This window comes from Brachyistius frenatus, unplaced genomic scaffold (genome assembly GCF_029030835.1).
Source record: "Brachyistius frenatus isolate BFR_SWC_R1_liver_20210118 unplaced genomic scaffold, ASM2903083v1 Contig_27, whole genome shotgun sequence".
Taxonomy (NCBI): domain Eukaryota; kingdom Metazoa; phylum Chordata; class Actinopteri; family Embiotocidae; genus Brachyistius; species Brachyistius frenatus.
The window spans coordinates 3748231-3769558 of record NW_027210626.1 but is presented as its reverse complement, the minus strand read 5'-3'; the positions used below and the strand labels follow the sequence as shown (position 1 = coordinate 3769558).

At 39.1% G+C, this 21328-nt stretch overlaps 1 protein-coding gene across 1 annotated transcript in view; it reads right to left on the bottom strand.

Moving 5' to 3' along the window:
• Positions 1 to 21328, bottom strand: part of thsd7ba (thrombospondin, type I, domain containing 7Ba) — a 164999-nt gene that overhangs the window by 82146 nt on the left and 61525 nt on the right. The window contains exons 4-7 of the mRNA XM_069698655.1: positions 9916 to 10783; positions 6223 to 6471; positions 5101 to 5270; positions 694 to 852 (exon numbers count right to left, since the gene is read on the bottom strand). Coding sequence (XP_069554756.1) covers positions 694 to 852; positions 5101 to 5270; positions 6223 to 6471; positions 9916 to 10783 — 1446 coding nt within the window. The remainder of the gene's footprint in view (positions 1 to 693; positions 853 to 5100; positions 5271 to 6222; positions 6472 to 9915; positions 10784 to 21328) is intronic.

Here is a 21328-nt window from a genome sequence, read left to right as displayed (position 1 = left end):
TGGGGTCAACTAATGAGTGGACAATCTCCCCTTGGTCTCCTTGGCCTGTGTCTGCTCTGCATCGTGTCAGTGCAGCAGAGGATGAGCTCCGCTCTTTGTGAAACACACAACAGGGAAGAAACTAGCACGGCCTACAAAACTGAGCAGAGATTCAGGCTGAGTTGAAAAGAAACGGGTCCTCATAAATTAGGTAAATGGCTGAATGCCGCGACTTTATTAATTAAAACCATACAGAAAAGCAATGCACATGCTGTTGAATTTAAGCTTTTGTGAAACAAAATGACTGTGTTGAGTATCAATTTATTATTGTTCAGTTTAAATCAGCTTATTCAGCTAGTTTGGGTGGAGCTCAGCTATGTGAATAAATGTTACTAAACATGAGTAGCTCACAGAGGAAAAAAGGTTGGAGACCCCTGATGCACGGCCCTTTTTAAAACAAAAAATTGTATCGTTCTGTTTCTCTACATATTGTGTTTTAAAATCAAATGAACTATCCACATCCATCATAAGAGTCCACATCCATCATATCTTACTTTCTCCCCGACTTACTCGCTTAATATAGTCATTTTTTAATGTAAGTGTTGCATTGTTGGCACACACACACCATTTCACAGTTAAGAAACGGATGTTTGGTCTGCACATTTTTCAAGCTAATTGCTTGCTCATTGTTATGTCCACTTTAATTCAGCATACCTTTCTTCCCCTGTGGTTCTTTGCAGTTGTCAGGTAAGCAGGCACCCCAGGGTGACCACTGGGAGAGAAAGCACTGGTGCTGGCAGGGAATGGAGCAGTGCTGGACAGCCAAGGGGGGCTCTTCACCATCACACAGCCTGGCATTTACGGGCCTGGACACTGAACAAACAAAGGAAACACAGGCAAGGATAAATCGAGCTCAAGTCAAGACACACACAGGCAGCTGTTGAGTATGTGTGTGTGCCATTCCTGCCAAGTAACATGTTTTGGGATTGGAATCCAAACAGAAGTGATGTGAAGCATCACTGCCCTCCAATTGAAAAGTATGAATGTAGTTTGGTTCTGATTGGGAAAACAGTATTGCATTTATTGGTAAAGGGCTACAACTTCAAATACTGCTCACTGTGGTGAGTTTCATTTAGAAAAGCTTATAGCGACATAAAAATGGAAAGAGCAGAAGGAAAGTTGTTTATCTCAAGTCTGACTCAGGAGAATATCAAATGGAGGGCAGCGGCCGTCTGAGGGAATAAACAGAAGCTGAACAGGGAGATATTAAGTCAAGACATTGTATAACCAATTAACCGCGAAGCAGGGCTGACATCATTTGAAGATCACAGACAGCTCAGCCACCTGTAATGGGCTCTGACATTAGTCTCTCACACAAAGTAAGAGCTTTTTTTTTTCTGTCTGGGATTTATTCAATCTAATATTCCATTTTGATGCACCTCCGCACATCATTGAGAGGCAAATTTCCATTTAAATGAGAGCCCATAGAGAAATTCACTAAATGTCCACCGTGTATTTTGTCTTTTTACCCAAAGTAATTTGCATGGTGTTTGATCTCCTTTGTAAAAATGAGAGGCCTGCTTAAACACATTGATAAAATGCAGGACAGATCTTCCCGCTTTGTTCCCTAAATTATGAATTTCTGTTTGTCAATTTGTGTCACTGCAGTAGACAGCCAACAGAAGCAAACTGTATTCCACATTACCCGACCGAGCAGCTCTCCTCATTAAAGCGCTGCATTGAGGAATAATATCGCAAAGGTCAACTGTCTTTTCCTCCCAAACACCTCACTAATTTAGTATGCTAAGGCTAAATAATATTTTATCGTTTAACAAATGGCTATGTTTATTTGGCAGGAAAGAGTGTGATTTGAAAAAAAGAATCTTATTGTTGACAGCCATGAAAAAAAACTACCAACTGTGCTTAATTAAAAAGATAAATGAAATTCTTAGTATGCATGTGCTCCCAGTTGTTTTCTCACTGTGATTTATAAGCCCAGAACTTTAATTTTGTATCAAAGACATTTTGGAAAAAGAGTATTACTTTTTAAAAGTTCACAAACATTGATTAACAGTGGGTCCCCTGTCGATGAATTTACTTGCCGCACTGTGTGTAGGAAGACAGGAGGATATTGCAAATGTTAGGATGGTGAGATCAAAATTTGACACTGTAAAAAGCTGATCAAGAAAATAATTCATTTCCTTTGTTTATCTTTTTTGCATCCAGTTAAACATGGGCAAGGTGCCAAGAGCAGAACAATGAAAGCAGAACAGTAAACGTCTTCCTCAATGCCTACTTATGAGCTGCAAACACAAACATGCTCTGCAATAATAAAGGGATTCCAACCTGCTAAGCTGATTAGGTTCAGGGGAGGCCCCGAGGGGCATTACATTAGGGAATGAATTTAAATCAATTCAACCAATGAATGACAAAATGTAATCAATTCATTATTTTTCATTATTTTGTAGTAAATCTCTCTGCAGTTTTGCTACAGCATATAAAGCCTGTTTTAAAAAGGCCAACACAGGAGTTAACACAGTTCCATTAATGTGTACAGTATATTTCACATTTCTACCATTTGCACAATTCACATAATAATTTAGTGTTATTATGGAAACAACTTAATCCCAGGTTTCCAATCATGTTGCCACGGCTCTTAGTGCAGCGACCGAAACAGAATGAGTCAGACTGCAGTTATATTTCTTCAGGAAACACGACAGGCTGCAACGTACTGTATGTTTTTGCACAGTACTGTATATACACTGTCAGTAGTAAATAGAGATAAGTATTGTTTTTTATTTTTGAATGCTTTATTATGAGCAATTTTGAGAAATATTGAGTATAAAACTTTCTGACGAAACTCTCCTTTTCTTTCACTTGACCAACAAAAACCTAAGGTTTTCAAATTGTTCTCTAAATGCGAGCAGTTGGTACAAGGATGCGGCCTCAAAAAATAGTCTAAAATTGAACAAACTGTCTTGTTATATTTCTGAAATATAACAGAACAAAAAAATATCAAGATTGTGACGAGACATTCAGTATTTGTTTTTGGTTGCTTTTTGATACTCTGTGCTACAGACACGTTTCAGTCTCTGCCAAAGTACTGAAGTTCGGTAACCTCCTCAGTACATGACATTATATAATGTACACCAAAAGCAGATCAGTTGCCATTCTATGACTTTCAGGTCAAAGTTTAGTCAGCTCTGATGGCTGTGTCACCCACTTGTCTCGCAGCATCTATGATCTCCTCATACTTCATTGAAGATGAAGGAAAAAGCATCAGTCAGGCTGCACAACTACCATCTCCTCGCCAAACATAGCCTCGCTGTTATCACCGCCTTTCCAACATACATCACAGGATGTGCTTCATTCTTGTTTTGACTAACTGCAGTAACTTTCTTCCTTAACTTCATTTCTCCACTTTGACAAACTTTATGAATTTATTGCAACTGTCTACATTTTATTACCGTTTGTTAAATCTGCATAATGCATAATAACATAAGCATAATGCGCAGCGGGAGGGATGATCAGATTCTACTCAAAGTTGAACGTTTTCTCCTTTTTAATAAACTCATTTTAAACTGATATAGCATATTATACTGTCCTGTGATTCCAATTTCCTCCCACAACGCAGGCCAGACACAATTATTACATGCTTGTAAATGATAATGTAGCTCAAGTTACTATGTCCACCCCCACATTAAAGCGATTTAGCTGGTTACATTGTTTGCACTGATATTAATAGGAGGAGGAGGTAAACACCAAAGAGCACACTGTGAAACATTGGCTGTACTAATGTCTTACACTGTGTACATTCTGAGATCATTCATGTAAGTGTGACTACAGTTTAAAAATTTAAATTAATTAAAAACATTAGCACTTAATTAGGAATCTTACAGTTGCCGGACCTCAGTACTCAGATAGAAGTAGTGTTTGATTTAACAAATATCTTCTACATCTCGAGAAGGGTATTTTTTTTATTTTTTTTTTTACAAACGTAATATGCTTTCTTGAAATTAAATAAAAGAAAAAGGTATCATTTATTTGTCAAAAGTTCTGTACAATGTGCCGCTCATTGGCCCTTTCACACACACCGGTGGCACCAAGGAAAGTGCCGGTCTGACCAGTGGGAGCAATTTGGGGTACAGTGTCTCGGCGAGTGAAACTTCTCTGTAGTGTACAGTATAATCCACATGCAACCAGCACAAATATGTGGCGTGATCCTCAAGGGTCTAAGTCCAGTGAGAGTATCTCTCTATTTTTCATGGATACTGGTGCGTTTCTTAATATAGCACTTTTCAGCCAGAGAGGACAAAGCCATTCACACAGGCTCTTATTCACCCACGCATACTCGCACATGGATGGCAAAGAAGGAGCTGCACTCATTGGGAGGAATTTTGGCTTCACTGTCTTGCTTGTTTATTTTAAGGTGTGAACGTTTTTGCCGCTCGGGGCTGTTAGCATGCCTGTAGATTTTTGGTCTTGTTCATTTCCATGGCAACTCCAAAGAAACACCAGTGAGCTCCATTAAAGGGAACTCTTCCTATAGTCTTATACTGCAGCCTGAGGCAGGACTGTCTGTCAAACAACAGTTTTTATTTCTAATTTGGAGACAGCCTCTTTTTGTAGTTTTTTTATCTAATGGCAGCAAATTAGCAACGTAGCACATTATTGAAATGCCACATGGTTTCGAACTTTGTGTATCTTTACTTGTTTTACTGTTTGATGTGAATGAGGGTATCTTTTTGAAAACTTCTATATATCTATTTTAATGCTGATCTACTGTTTGCTGGCTCTTACTTGGGATACACATTCAATATGAAACTAAGGTATAACAAATTTCAGCCTAACCAAGACTCAGTCAACTCGCAGGTCTTGCAATAAAACACTTTTAGATGTAAAGGCTGTTAGTCTTAACTACAGTATGCTGGAGCTCATAGAAACACAGTTAGATTGAAATGAGGATATTGTCAACCTACACTTTGCTACACCAACATAACCTTAATAATTCAAACATCACCACTGGGTTTACTTGGACTTTACTCATGTTGTCTCTCTTGAGTCACCATGTGCTTCCAGGAAGCCCCGGGTCAACTGTAATAAAGGCCTATTTTTCCTTACCCTCCTTCCTGTGATGTGGTGCTGAGTCGTCAGGGACTTGAACACAGTAGGTCTTCCTAGTCTGAATCCCCCCTCCACATAGAATACTGATGTTAGCCAGCCGCCGGTCCTGCTGGTTCAGTAAGGGGAGGATGCGACATTCACCCCAGTCAGTAGCTCTCCACACATACCTAACAGAGCACACAGACATGCAGATATGTTTGCAATGTTAATAAGCAAACAGCTGTTAAATGGAGTCAGGGACTGTTGTACAATGTATACACAAGTATCATGTTTGTGTAATTTAAAAAGCTAAGCTGTAATCTATTCAGCAAAAAGTTGATAAATGATTGTACTTATAAAAAGGATAAAGTGTCAGCTCACAAAGCAGTGCCAGTTGTTTTCAAAGACACAAAGCAGAAGACAAATTAACGAGACCGTTCTCTGGCAAGCGCCTTTCTCACAGTATGTCAGGAGGAGGGAGGCACAATTCTTTTGATTACAAGACTTATAAAAAAATGTTTGGTTTCAACTATGAAAAATGCAGTGATGCGGAAAGCAATAATATTTGAGGAATTTACCAGAACAACAGCCTGTAGTGCTCTATCAAATGCTTAATTTCCGTAATGAGTTTTCCCTAATCATGTAAATCCTCTGCTCTCCGGCACTCCATGTAGATTTAACAAATAAAACAAAATCTACCAGCAGGGAAATTAATTCTCCATTGACTACTTTGTTTAGTGCATATTATATTAGCTAAAACCTATCTTAACTCAAACGCCCCCGAAACAATTAGGTTTTGTCAAACCCTGAGTCTCATCCTGTACCGTGTCTATTGGGTCAGAAACTCCCAGCAGTAAGTGAGGTTATTGCAGCTGTCAAAAGATAATTGAAATAATGCAAAAGTAAAATATGCACAAAGTAATTCAATGGTGAAATTATAAATATTTGCAGCCTTTAGGCATTCTCTTATAATTATTCAGGTGAAACAGCTCAGGCGACCAAAATTAAAAGTCATTATTTGTTTTTTGAGTTTGACATTTTACACATAAACATCTGCATCAGGAGTCGACACATGAACATAACTTTTGTTTCTGAGGTCTGTGATCTTTAAAAGTTATCATTATCACTATAGAGAATTACCTGGGGCAGATTGGAAGTAAATCTCCAATGATGTTGCAAGCCTCTTTTTCCTCAAGGGCAGGACATCGCTTCCCTCCGCCAACTGGGATCTGCATCATGATCCGTGACCGGAGGCGGTAACCAGGAGACAGGTCAGTGGACCGGCAGGTCTTAGAGCAGGGACTCCACGGTGACCAATCAGATGTCTGACAGTCTTTGGGCATCACACATGCCTGGAAGGTCAGGGGGGAGTTGTCCTTGGTACAGAGACTGCAGATTAAGAAGACTACATTACTGACATGTCAAAGAAACTTGATATCATAGTGCGACACCTTTCTGACCCCTTTTAGTTTTAGAATATGCTTTCCAAAAGAGATTTGACAGAATTATGACAGATGTTGGTTGGGATTTAAACAGATAAGTGGGCAGATTTTATGAGGTAAAAATTTAATTGAACATTTAAAATGCCATCTGCTTGGAAAATCTACTGTTATGTTGAGTTCCTGATTAGCAAACAACCTTTACTGCTTCTACTCCTGCATGACAATATTCAAAGCTGTAAAACACCCTAATAACACAGATCTCAGGACATAAAGTCAACCTTTTACAGAAATGCTACAAAGAGCTGATAAGCTATCCAAAAAACATGAAACAAGTGCATTAGTCATGTAATTACAGCTTCCATTGTTTAATTTGGACAGTGTAATTAGTTAGGTTATTAAGATGTGAGTACAATGATCATTTTAGAATTTTAGTTTAATTAGTCTGTAAGAAAAGCAGAATGAAGCAGAATTCATGTGGGAAATCCATATTCAAATGCTCCAATCCTCCTCCTCAGTAAAAACCCTGCTAATCAGGCAGTGTACAGTAAACGGTCCCTTTCCCTTCACAGTCAAACCATAAAACCAGGGAACCATTGAGGATAACTTTTGAATGTGAAACGCCTGACAGGATGACCACTTTTAAGCCCCTTTGTCCTCAACAGCATGAGACAAACACACGTCATCACATACCGATTTAATGCGCCGCTCATGACCATATGAACCAATAAAAATGCATCCTTCTTCCAGGATTTCAGTGAAAGGTGCTTTCTGATACCACAGTTTACATGAATGGCAGTCAGAAATTGATTTTAATAGCCAGTGAAATCATGTCACTTTACAGCAAGGAGATGGTACAGTGGCATTTAGTCAATATAATATACATGCAATGATTTTCTCTCTCCTTAAAGAGACAGAACATGATGGAATGTTGTTTATGACTGTATGTGCATGTGTGTGTGTGTGTGTGTGTGTGTGTGTGTGTGTGTGTGTGTGTTTGTGTTTGTGTGTGTGTGTGTGTGTGTGTGTGTGTGTGTGTGTGTGTGTGTGTGTGTGTGTGTGCGTGCGTGCGTGCGTGCGTGTGTGTGTGCGAGCATGTGCAGAAAAATCCATACTTATCAAATCCAAATACGAGAGTGAGCTCAAACAGCCGAGACTAGAGGGGAGCAGCACTTGACATTTAACACAATAATGCCTCACTTCCTTGCCGATATGCTGCTGGAACACCAGGTTTCACATAATCTACTTATAATTGAATAAATAACCACCATCAATATAGAACATTTTATTTCACTGAATACACCTCCACATGAAGAAAATATCCCACTGGGTTCATGAGAGGGGCCAACCGTGGATCAATCATGTTGCCCTCATATTACAAAATATGCGAGTGTGAAAGATAAAAAAAAAACAATCAGATCCATTAAGATGATTTCACCTGAAAGACACCGATGATCAGCTCCCACCATTTTAACAACTTGGAAGGCAAATCCAGTTCTGTGAAAAGCTCTCTTCCCTCGACCAACAACTAACCAGTCTTCCTACACAGCAAATTTCTGGAGTGAAATATCCTGGAGATAAACAAAGAGTTTGATTTTGGGAGATCATTTTCTAAGTTAGACTCCAGCTTGTGTTCAGTGTTACTCTTTGGTGGGTAATATTCTGGTGTTCATTCGCTGAGTGTTGAGGAGCATGATTCAAAACCTGCACAGCTTTGCTGCATTAGCATTTCCCAGCATGCCTTCGTTATTTCTTTGTAACTTTTGAGAATAAAGCAACCAAATTAAATCCAAGTGATGGGCAGAAATTACATTTAGTTTTGTTAAAGCATGCTGTTTAGTAATATTTCAATGAAGACATAATGATAAATAAAATGGGGCTATCATTCAAAACCATAAGTGTACAAGGTAGGAATGTAACATATACCAATCACAGTACCATTCATGCATTGATTGATTTATATCTTTAGTGATGAAATTTTAACTCCATGAATGTCAAATAATACACTTTTAAGTGTTGACTGTTAACACTGTGAAAAAGTTCATATTAACACAACTCAAGGTTAAAGTAAAATTTACTCTTCATGGGAGTCTAGTTTTAACTCCCAAAGAGTTCAAGTTCAACTCATGAAAAGTGTCAAAAATCAACTCCAAGAAAAGATTTACTTTCACTCTGCTTGAGAGTGAATTCGATGGTCTCACATGTAGAAGCAAAAAGAGTTGATCTGAACTAAGAGAGAGTTTATTCCAAAGATGTGAATTTCCTGTGTACACAGAAAACTTGCTAGATGTTAAGAAATGCCCCATTTTTCATATATATAGTCATGTGAAAAAATAAATCCATCCCATTGAAAGTGTTGGCTTTTTCAACATATTTAAACAAGCAAACACTTAATCCTTTGTAACACTGTCAAAAGATAAAGGTGATACGTTCAAACAAATGTTTTCATAATTTAAATGAATGAAAACTAAAAAAGTCCAGTCACGTGGAAAAAGTATGTTTCTCCCTACATTTGTCACACCTTCAAATCCATAAAATTAGAATCAAGGGTTCTAGATCAGGTAGCCATGATTAGGACCTCCTATTAAAGAGTGTGATGTCGTCATGCCGAGATCTAAAGATCTCTCGAAGGCCTTTAGCAAAAAGATTATGTATACCTCCAAATCTGGCAAGGGATTTAAAAAGGTCTCCAAACCATTTGAAATGATTGAAAATCATCAACACGTAGGGTAGATTTCACATCACTGCTAATTTTGTCTATGCCTGGTTGCCCCAGCAAATTCAACCTAAGAGCAGACTGGTTGATACAAAAAGAAATCTCCAAGATCCTAAACTTTCATCAGAGGATCAGCAGGTGTCTCTTAATCCAACCATCTGCTTTAACTCTGAGAGAGATTGTATACGTGGGACACGTACCAGGAAAAAAAGCCTTTTCTGTCCAAAAAGAACATTAGAACAGAACTACCGTTTATCCAGGTAAGCTTTTGTGCATTTTCTGATCGCCAGATAGTTGATATAAAAATATAGAAATATAGAAATGAATAGTCAAATATTCATACTGAACAGTAAAGCTGGTCAAAGTTTTTAGCACAGCAATGTCAGAGACTGGTGGACATTTATGCAAAACACATACAACAAGTTATTTCAGCTAAAGAGGGCAGTATTAGCTTGAGGCCAACTCACTTTATCCACAGACGAATATTACAACTATTGATATTCTTAATGACTAAATAAGGAAAAAAACATTAAAACATGTCCTTGTGGTGTTCAAGTATGCATCCTTTAAAATCAACCATTTTCTGGGTATGTACTCATTTTGAAATCATTATTATATTCATCTTTTGTTGTTGTTTTTGTAATCAGTGTATGAAAGGTGCAGTTGTGAACAGCTCACCTCAGCATAGCATTCCTGCCGTCGCTACGTGTGCAGCGGACATGTCGTGTCTGGTATCCCACCTCCAGTTCCCAGGACGCGGGGTACTTGTTGTGTACATGAGCGTGGTGGTGGTGGTGGTGGTTGTGATGGGAGTGGAGGTGGTGAGAAGCCAGCGTGTGCAACATGACTGTGTTGTTCTCATTGGAGCTGATGCTGAAGTCCACTGTGGTCCGTCCACTTAACAGGGCATCCTTGTGATGGGGACGTCGGCACTCACTCCAGGCCCCTACTTTAAGGCTGTACTGGTACTCCCCCTCCCCTGCAGGGCAGTCAATGGCGCTAGAACAAGTCCTCGTTTCTGTTAGGTTTGGGCAGTTTTCCCCCCCATACATGGATGTTGCCAGGACATGTCGAGTCCGATGCTGCAGGCCAGAACTGCAGGTTTTGCTGCAACTTGACCACGAGGTGAAGTCGGAAACGACGCAGTCCTGGGGGCAGGGGATGAGGCAAGCCTGCTCCACAGGTGGTTTCTGGGAAAAGAACTCGCATATCCTCGAGGTGACTGTGGTTCGATTTGAAGTGCGCACACAGTGGACTTTGCGCCTCTGGATGCCATGCTGTGCTGTGATGCACTCAGCCGTCCTCAGCTTGAGCTCATTAGAAAAGAAAGGGACAAGAACACAGCCCCCCCAGACAGACACGTCCCACTCAAAGAGGTTTTGGTGCCAGTCGCAGACCTTAAAGCACTGCCTCTGGCTTTCTGGCTTGTCCAGGTGCTGGCAATGGGAGTGGTGGGTAGTCCAGCCCTCCATGTGGATGCACCATACTGTCCTTGTCTGAACCCCGCCAGAACCACACTCCTCCCCAATGCACTGACCCCACTGGCCTGCAACAAAGAAGGAGAGGGCATTTTCATTAGGAAATGGAGCCGGAGGAAAAAAAAAGATGATTCAAATTGCGGCTTTCTGGCAGCTTGCAATCAAGCACAATTGGAGGCCATTCACTTAACCTCCATGATTGCTTTATTCATGAACTGGTGAAGAAAGGAACAAAGGAACAGAAAGTAATCAAACCACTTGCAGACATCAATATAAAAAAAATATCCATTTCGGATTCTTGATCTCAAAGTGATCAATATTTTGGCCAATGTTCGGTATGAGCATCAGTTGGCTAAAAGGTTATTAGATATGCTTTTAATTTTCTTAACTGCAAAATTCTTTGAACTCTTAATAGATTTTATTTGAAAGATCTATAGAAACCTTCTATGTACAGTGTTTCTCCTGTGCAAAATGCTTTCACTGTTGAAGAAGGGGTTTTATTTTAGCTGATGAGATTAATGATAGTTATTGAAATTAAAGTCATAATTAGAGATTATTGAATTTCATTGAAAACAATGGAAACCAAAGACATCAATGGCCTGTTGCTGTGGTCTGAATCTTTACTCACAATAGTTATCTGAATGTGCAGATTAATTAACCAGTTCTGGCAGAAATAGAATAACAAAACAACCATAATTTGTTTTAAAGGAAATGTCAGCAGTGGAGGAATTTTAATCTTCAAAAGAAAATAAACTTATAATAATGTGTTTTTGCCGTCTGTCGAGTAGTACTGGGTGTACAGAGCAAAAACACAAAGGGAAACACTCTTTGAATGTTGACACCTTAAGCAATTGCTAACAACATCAGAGTTCAAAAAGGTCGACTGACAAACATGTGCTTAATTAGATTTCACAGCCCACATGTTCTGACAGTTGATTCAGTCAATACCTGAGGTCAGTTAGCAAAAAGTTCAAAAACAGGGAGAGCGGTGAGTTAACAGTCATTTTGACAGATTAATCCCTAAGTCACAACATACAGTTTCTTCATTACTACATTGTTCAGTTTTCTGATATATAATTTCTCCAGTTAGATGTTACATGACAAACCCTGTGAGCAGAAATGATGGGAACACTATGTTTAGCCATATAGATGCATAGGAAGCTAAGAAGCCATTTTTAACTATATTCACAAAAGTGCAATATTCTCAATCCAATAAATTTCACTCGCAGTTAAGTTATGACAATGTGGAAACTTTAATTTTAGGTATTCACCATGGCACCATCTAAGTGATGATGTGGTCGATTACTGCGGCATATAACAGAACCGCACTCGCTAGTCACTGTTCGGTAACATCAAAGTTTGTGACAAAAGCTCAGTCTCTATAAGTAATTTTCCACTTCCAAACTTCCAAATAGTGGAAAGTAGGAGTACTTTGTGGTCACGGAGGGAACAAAATTGCTGATACTTTTTTTTGTCGCTGTAAAAACTTCCATCAGCTTCAAATTGTAGCTTAAAATGTACTACTTACATGAATTAAAGATGACCGCAGCCTCTATTTCAGAGGAGATGGGAACTACAAACTTTTCAGAGCCACCTTCAAGCCAAGTTATTTATATGGGGCAAAATAAAATATATACGTAGAGATGTCAATTCCTCCAAGGACATCATGAACATACGTAGCCTACAGTGTTGAGCCTAATAAATACAACATTATTTGGAAATTCAAACCTCACAAAAAAAGCTGAAACCAACCATTGATCATGCATGGAGAACCTGTTGAATAAGAATGCAAATTTTGCATCGAACTTTGGGTCTAGCTTCTTTTTATCAATATGCTCTCAATATATACTGGAATATGTGCAGAATATGAAGACTCCTGTAATGTGTAGATAATATCACTGAAAAGGGTCATTAAATTCAGTTTAAAAAAATTCTCTAGTGATGTGAAAACTCAACTCAAAAACACCTTGATTTGATTTTATTACCTTTTGTCCTTATCCCCAAAAGACGTAGACACAAATCAAAATGAGAGAAAGTTCAGATCAGTTTGCCGATATGATGTGGTTATCTCTGTCTGTCATGATCACTTCTCATCCAGTTATTTTGCCACATGCTATGAAAACGCTAATTTGATTCATTTCTTCTAATTGGAATTAAATTGATGTAATAATGAGATCCTACTGCTTCCTAAATTGCTTTAAAATGACAACCCACTCAAACTATTTTATGCCTTTTCGTGCCAGAGAAATCTGTTGTTAACACTTTGTTTCCTGGCCAATAATCAACATGACAAACTGCTTGGAAGCTGTTTGCTTTCCATCTTTGCTTCAGGGGGAGTGCAGATTTTTTTCATGGCTCATCGGAGCACATCATTGAGTTCCTTTGTCTTGCCTTTGCAATGGTAATGGGACTTACAGCGCAACTAATATCATTATGTTATTATGATATTTTTTGTCTTATGTGCTCATTGTTTTTAAAGCAGGTATAATGTTAAAAGCTGAAAATGTAAACAGATGACTGTGACAGACATCCTTGCCGTCACTGTGGGTTCTATCGGCTGAACGCACCACACTTCACTAAAGTACGCTGTTCCAATTTGTTCATTTCTCCACCAACGATCACTCTTCACTCTGGTGCTCTCCTGCCGGGCATTCGAGCACATGCCACACCATCAGTCCGCAGTCAGCCAACCAGCCTTCCTTTCCGTGTCCCTAGGAGTGAGACCCGGTGTCCTGTTGCTTGGGTTTTTAAAGGAAGAGAGGGACAATCAATCATTGATTTCAGCTGGGGCTAATTAAGCCCCTTCCAGGCACCTTTCCCTGAACCACTCCCCCAATCAGCCAAACCACGCCCCGCCACCACAATGACAAAGCTCAAAGTGTAGGAATTTACAGTCACCACACTGTATTACTTTAAACTGCAGTGTGATTGTTCCACTGCAAAAAAGATTAAGTGATTTGTCCATTTGGTTGGAACCAGTAAGAACATACAAATCACAACTCTTTACATGCAAATAAACATACATAGATGCAAGTCTATTTGCATGTAAAGAGTTGTAAATTAAAGAACATGACCACCTTTGTCTGACAGTGTGAAACACACCGAGGTTATTCCAGTAGGTTCAACGTTGTACCTCGTTGTCACATTGGAAATGACAAGAAAATATGGGGCTGTGTTTATTATCGTCCTATGGGCTTCATTCACAGCTGCAGTCGGAGCTCTCAAGTTGTCTAAGGTCAGTGTTTTCTCACAAGACATACATGTTTCACATTAATAATGAATTGCAGTCCAAATAATATGAATACATGCTACAAAATATAGTCTACAGTACACAGGATTTACATTGAAGCATTTAAATTGGAATCTGTCAAGGTTGCAGTACAATTACATTAGTTACCTTTTATTGCTTTTATCACAACTAACATGATGGGCAACACCGCATGACAATGTGGGGAAAGGCACCTATTCATTTGTTTGGAGGCAAACTGGATATATTTGGAAAGGGACCATAGTTGTCTCTAACCGGTGGTTATTCCTGCTGTGGAGAGGACTGTCTATGACAGCAGTACTGACCACAATAAACTAACAAATGACAAGCAATACCATGATACCAGATTGTTCTTTGTTTTCTGAATGCAGTTTTAGTTTGGTCACATTTTGATTTTGACTGATGACATAGCCTATTTTGCGCAAGTGGCTTTTACCAAGACTTTAAAGGTCCCATTTTGTATAAATTCATATTACTATTGTTTTTGTGATCATAAACTCTAGGTGCTATATTAATACTGTCCACAACAGAAAATATGTAATCAAATGCTCAGTCCACAGAGAAATGCACACAGTCCATATTCAGAAACTGTGCCATTTGTGATGTCACAAACAGACACTTGTGACCTATATCTGCCCCAAACACTGTCCAACCTTTTATCTGAAAGAAACACCTAGCGGTCATTCTGTTGCGGAGCTAGCAGGCTACAAAAACAAAGAAAAAACTGTATTGGCTTGGGTATGCGCCACTCAGAAAAGAAGGTCATTGATATAAAAAAACAGCCTGTTGGTAGCGCGTCAGAGAAGAGCCGCATAGACAGGATGTAAAACGTTGGGTTACTTAACGTAATCCCTGGTTCTCTGCTAACAGAGTGAGGTGTTTGGACTTTGATACTTAAGACCACGAAAGCATCTTTTTAGAAATATCAAGACAACAAATAATACACCAGCAAAATGTAAAATAAGGGACTTTAAAATGTATATTTATGCTAAAGCAGAAAGAAGAGGCTATGAAAACGAATACACATCCCTGAGCTGTAAAAATACTGTATTTAAATAAAAGAAAAGATTATGCTAGTTTTAGCCATAACCCCCCCTTGCACTTGCAAAATCACTGCTTGGTACAGAGCTAAAAGAATCTTTCTGAATAAAGTCATAGCTGAACTTTTTTTTTTTTTTTGGGGGGGGGTTACATCCTAAAAATACACATGAAAAGCTCTGCACAAAAATAAGATATGAGCAGTAATCCACAGTTTAGTTGAAAGACCTTCGGTGTTAACACAGCACATGTCCTCCCTGTTCCCTTTGCTGAGTGCACAGCCGTCGTGGTCATCGGTGGCACTCTTTCATGATGAGCACTCTTTCATCAGCATGACCACATGTGCTCAATAGTGCGTTTTCTTTTTAACTGTGCCAGGATATGAGTGTGTGATTTATGGAGGAGTGATTGAGAGTGATGCTGCTGCCAGGGGGGCCAGCTAACACAAGCAGTAGTTCATCTCCTAAGCTCTGAATAATCACTATTTCGATCTGTCAGCATCAGCATCTGTCAGTCCCTCAGGAGGAAACAGTCGCCCACAGCTCCTTCGTTCCCGTCGCACTTAGGCGCCTTGCTTACACCTCCGGGGGCTCTGATACCCACAGGGTTCCTGCTATATTTACTCTTCAATTTACGTCCTGCGAAATGAATTTGAATGGAGAGCAAAAGGCTGAACAGATAATACAGGAAAAAACTGAAATTAGACTCGGCCGGTGAAGCGGGACTGAACATGCATCCTCTTTTTCAGCAGTGAATGATCAGCAAGTGTGATCAGCAGTTTTCCGTTGAACCCTTAAATTGGACAAATGATGGTAAAGCTGTGTGACAATAGCGAGTAACACAACAAAAGCAATCTCCACAATGCCCCAAAACCAGGCACATAAAGGCAAAGAGGAAGCAAACAAAGCATCAGTAAACTGTCTCCTGAACAGCAACGAGCAGTGCTCCATTAAGAAACAACTGCACTCACCAGTGTTAAATATTGTGCCTCTCCAATCCCGTTAATTACATTCGGTGAAAGTATCACTGAGTCAGGTCAGTAAAAAATTCTTAGGATGTCTGGGTGCAACATTTACACCAGTGAAGGTTGAAAGTTTTATACCTACACATTTTGAATGAAACACTATTTCAAGTATGTCAATATTGACAAATTATTGAATAATTATCTGAAGAAGATGGAAGCTAGATGCCCCAACACTCTTTTTTTAATGACAGGAGTTTTAACTTGCCCTTAAGTGCTGGCTATCACTCCAAATACTATGATACTGATACCGGTTCCTTTTCAGTAAAAATTTTACTAAATCTATTTTAAGACGAAGAAAATGAGATTACATGTGAAGGTACAAATCTCTAGTTCCCATGCAGTTTAGAGGGGGAGAGCGTAAGCCAGGTTGTTTTATGTGTCTACAATTAGCAGATGTCCTCTACACACCTTGCATGCAAATTATCACTCGACACTATAATTTACTAATTTTCTGTATATGCCTCACATACTATTGGTTGATGCCAGCTTGCAGAGAAGCCAGCAATGACTGCAGCAGGTAAGAGGCCAAACGTTTGTTAAAAAGAAAAATAAGTGAAATAAGGCATCCTGAGGAACATTGTTCTTGAGTTGAAACTGAGTGATTTCATCTACTGTATGTGGGCGCTCCACCTAAGTAAAGACTACGAGTGGTAAATGCTGTGGCTCAGAGACACTGATGGGATTAACTCCTGTGTAAACGTAGAAAAAGTTATGTTTTAAAATAAAACTGTGTCAGTGTAGATGTGCCCCTGGTATTACAAATTTGATATTGAACGACAAGGTATTCTTTGATAGCATATTGTAGTGAAGCACTCCGGTCTGTGCCATGAAAGTATCAAAGTTTAGTACCCAATCCTACCCACTGTACTGCTTCAGCAAGCTATTTTGATCATTAATTGGTCATATTGATCGGAGTTTCTATCTTCTGCACTGTTCCACACCTTATTCAGATAATAGCATAAAACAGGACCGACTCCTTTGTTAACATCATTCAGTACTGTCACTTGAAAAGAACAGCACCTAACTTTTAATTACTAGTTATGTATTGGTATTTTTGTAGACACCTTCCCACATAATGATGTTCTCTCTATGCATTTTCTCACAACCATCTGCTGAGTTTGCTTGCCATCCATCCTCGACTTCTCTCCCTGAGTTAAGCTTGACTGTTTAAAAACACATCCTTTGTCACAACACTTTTTAATTAAATGATACCTATGCCACTGAGCCCAATTATGCAGAGCCTTCCCCCATGCCACACTTCCATCAGCTGTAATTTATGAGCAGCGAGGTGCATCTTCAATTACAACATTCATATATGCAGGAATTCATCAGATTATCATCAGGCAGTCAATCCATCTCCAGATTGCCTGAATCAGCTCATTTTAGCCGAGTGTTTATGCAGCAGGTCAGATGAAATGTTATGAAATTAAAGTTAAAAAAAAATCAGCATCAGGCAAATTAATTGACAAAAACACACATTACTCCCAAGTAAAATAAAGTTTGTGTGATGGTGAAAAAAGAGCAGCTGCTGCAAAAAGTTTGACCTTACTGTTAAAATATAAATTATATATTTCCATAACTGTTCAATAAGTGAATGCATTATTGCATTTGTGTTTTGGATTGACAATGAGATATTTAATGCAATTAGCATTATCCCCAGGCAAAGCATCAAATAAAGCTTCAATATCCCACACTAATGAATTATATATCTGGGGGCTGCAAAACTATACACACAGCCCCAAAAGGCCTGTATTATTTAGTATTCAGCCCAACAGCATGAGTGCCAGACCTACTTGAATGGTTAACCACAAACTGAATGGCCAGCCGTGTAAACTAGACAACACTTACACATGCTGTGCCCATTGAGTGATGTAATCTCAATTTGGGCCAATCAGAAACTAAAAAAACAAACATGATAATGCAAACCCTTAATCAGCAAAACACTATAATTTAAAAATTTGACATTTCCTTCAACTTTTAAAAATCTGCTTAACGGAGTTCAAAAATAAATACACAGACTGAGTGAACAGGAAGTGACTGTGAAATGAGACGTCTCAGATTTTGTATAAACCTCAATGCGGGATGCACAAAATCCTCTACTCAGATTTATCTCAAATCAATGTTGCTGCAAATCATGGGGTTCATCTTAAAACCTGCACGAAGATTTCTAAGTGAACGATCAATCAGCGGTATTAGCAGGACTTTTTCAGAGCTAGCACACAATGGGGTAGGGAAAGTATTTAAAATGCACGGCAGTCAAACAACTAAGCGAGGTGGACGCACACGAAATAATAATAAGCGTAGGCACAAGTTGTATCCCGGTAGCAGCATCTCGGCACAGAATATACACCAACCTGTGGCATTGCAACAAATTAAAGTTTGATGAAAGCTAAAGGGTGAAGAGAGATAAATGCACAAAATGCAAGCAAGCTGTTTTGAGTCGTTTTAGTCTGGAGTATCATGGAGAAAGAACGTTTCAGGCTTCTGAGTACTTTGTGTGCCGAGGAATATTAACTTTGCACCACACCACTTACAGTAGTTGCAGGTAGAACTACAAAAGATGAATACAGTTGGTCTGCAGTGCATCTCATAATCCTCTTACGTCCAGTACAAAGCACCCTCTTGGCGCTGCAACCTTTGTCCTTGGCCGCTCCAATGACCAATAAGAATTTTGCCCCACTACCTTGACTTTCTCCACCAGCCTCACCTGATTCCTGTGCAAAGGGCAGTCTTCCTTTTTACACACCAATAATTAAACATCATTTTGTATAGCCTAGGATAATATTTTACCTTTTAGTTCTTTTTTTTTTTTATTGTATACTACACAGAATGAATTTAAGAAAGGAGGCACTCCTGAGATGTGTATCCATATTGTTCACTTAATGCCACAACTAAAAAAGTTAGTTAGTGCTAATGCTAAATGGTTATTCAGTGAAATACTTCAGAATTCTTCCCTGGGGATTCTCTAACAAACCCCAATCTGTTGTGTTTTGCACCATCTAGACTTGTCGACAAAGCATAACACAAACTCTGTTAAAACAATTATTGTAAGCACGGGATAACTGTTACCGTTAGTACGGTGGAAACAGTCGTCAGTAGTTCTGGATTTCAAAATAAAAGATTTAGGAGTCAAAACCTGCTGAATATTTATTAATCATCAAAAATGAAACTTAAAAGAAAGCATATGTAAAGGCTGCACTCCCTGAACCGTTTTTAGAGCAGGCGTAGAGAGGATTGGAGGAAGATGGAGTGGAGAACCGGGGGAACAAACAAACACAAATGCACAAAGCACTCTCATATTATAATTGTGGAATGATGTGCTGAGGCCTTCGGGTTTGAGGCTATAGTGCGGTGTTAAATTTCATAAAAGCATATTCAACGTCAACTGATGATTTGAAACCTTTTCTACTTGGTAGCTCAAAAAATGTTCATTTGATCCTATAACTTCAGATGAAGTGTACTGTATGTTTGCATTTCTTACTTTCTTCTCTTTCAGACATTTTTTCCAGGTTATTGCTCGAGTCACATTTGTCTTTGGTTTCGCTCTGTACACGGTATCTAACATGCCAACAGCAGTTGGCTGTCAAAGAGTTTCAAATGGGTGCTCCTTTCTGTTAAATCAAGAAAACAAACAAGCAAAGGTGGTTGGATAAATAATTTAAAGTCAGCATATGTGAACAACATTTTCCTGGATTCCCTTCATGATGAATATCCTGGAATAACATATTACATGTAGCCTACTGACTGAATTTTATGAATGAGCTTTAGGTTCTGTTTTAGAGTTTTAATGGAATCTGATCAAAGATCTGTGCTGCTAAACATGGCTTCAATACTCAAATACTTGTCTTAAAAATATTGTAAAACTGAGACCATGTCTAATTGCCCCTGTGGCTGTTCCCCTTTGGAGAGTAAAATGTTTAAAAAAAACCTGAAAGATATGGTAAAAGGTTGCCACCTGATATTGAGATAATATTGTGTCAGCACAACACAGCAGGGAAGTTGTTTTTTCTCTACTCAGGTTTAACAATAAATCCCATTCCAGTGACATTTCCTTTTTTCCTTATAGTAACTGTGGTGGCATTTTTAGTAAGACTTGCAAAACATATGCTCATGGTCAAATCTAGACAGGCCTTATTCTCACACACACACAAAAAAAAAAATCAATGTTTGGCTGTACTATTAACTAGCCTTTCGAGACTTGGTAGTTCATCTACAAAGCACATATTGTATTTCCTCTAAGATCTCATTTATACATATAGATCCCACTTTGATTTTAGGCTGGAAAACCCCTCAGGGGATATTGGAGACAATCAATGTGTTTACACTTATAAATGCCACAGCACTTTAGTCAGTATCACTTTAAGACGTGAAAACTACACGAGTGGCTGGGCGGAGGTGTGCTATAGCTCTGCAGTGATCAGAATCTTTTTCTGTGTAATTGCTTGTCTCATGTGGTCCTCTCAAGTCCCTGCACCAGCCTGTGTAGAGGTGACAAGTAATTGGATAGGATGTCATTCACTCCTCTGTCTCACCGCCGTACGCTGACCAGGGATTTCTCTCCCGTAAGCACAGGAGCAGAACTAATGGCCATATCTACAGGCAGCAACCTGAGGAAAGACCCTGGTGTTTTGATAATGCAGGTGACGAGGGCCGTGACAGGACAGAAATAAAGGGACAATTGTATCTCTGGCCATGCTGCTCACTGTATATGATCTATCTGCTGCTTATTCTGATAGAAAGAAAAGTAGTTAAATTCAACAGCGCATCCATGGCAACTGGTATGATGCTTTCCCCTAGGGAGTGCGTGTAAATTAATATTTGATTCACTCTTCAACATCAAAAGAATACAAATTTAAAATTATTATTATTATATTTTTTTTTTATAACCACACAGCATAATATGATGACTCATAATAGCACAGCACAGGCTCAGGTGTTTTACATTTAATTGAATGCTAATGCAGGTAATTCTAATGCAGTCAGTGTAGGTGAGTACTGGAAAAATCCATCGGCTGGTTTGGGAATAACAGCAGCAAGAGCTGGGAATAAAGCGACTGGATTGGAAGTTATGAAGAAGTACTTATCATCAGTGTTTGACGGAAGTCTTGACAAGGTTGCTTTCATGGTTGAATATCTCCTGTAACTTTATTTGAGTGCTGATTTCTTATGCACCCCAGAGGTTTTCCCCAAGCTACTCTCAGATTGCACAGCAGTTCCTGAAGCGCTGCTCAGTTTTTGTTCAAAAGTGGGGTGAAAGCACTTCAAGTCATGGTGCACAGGATT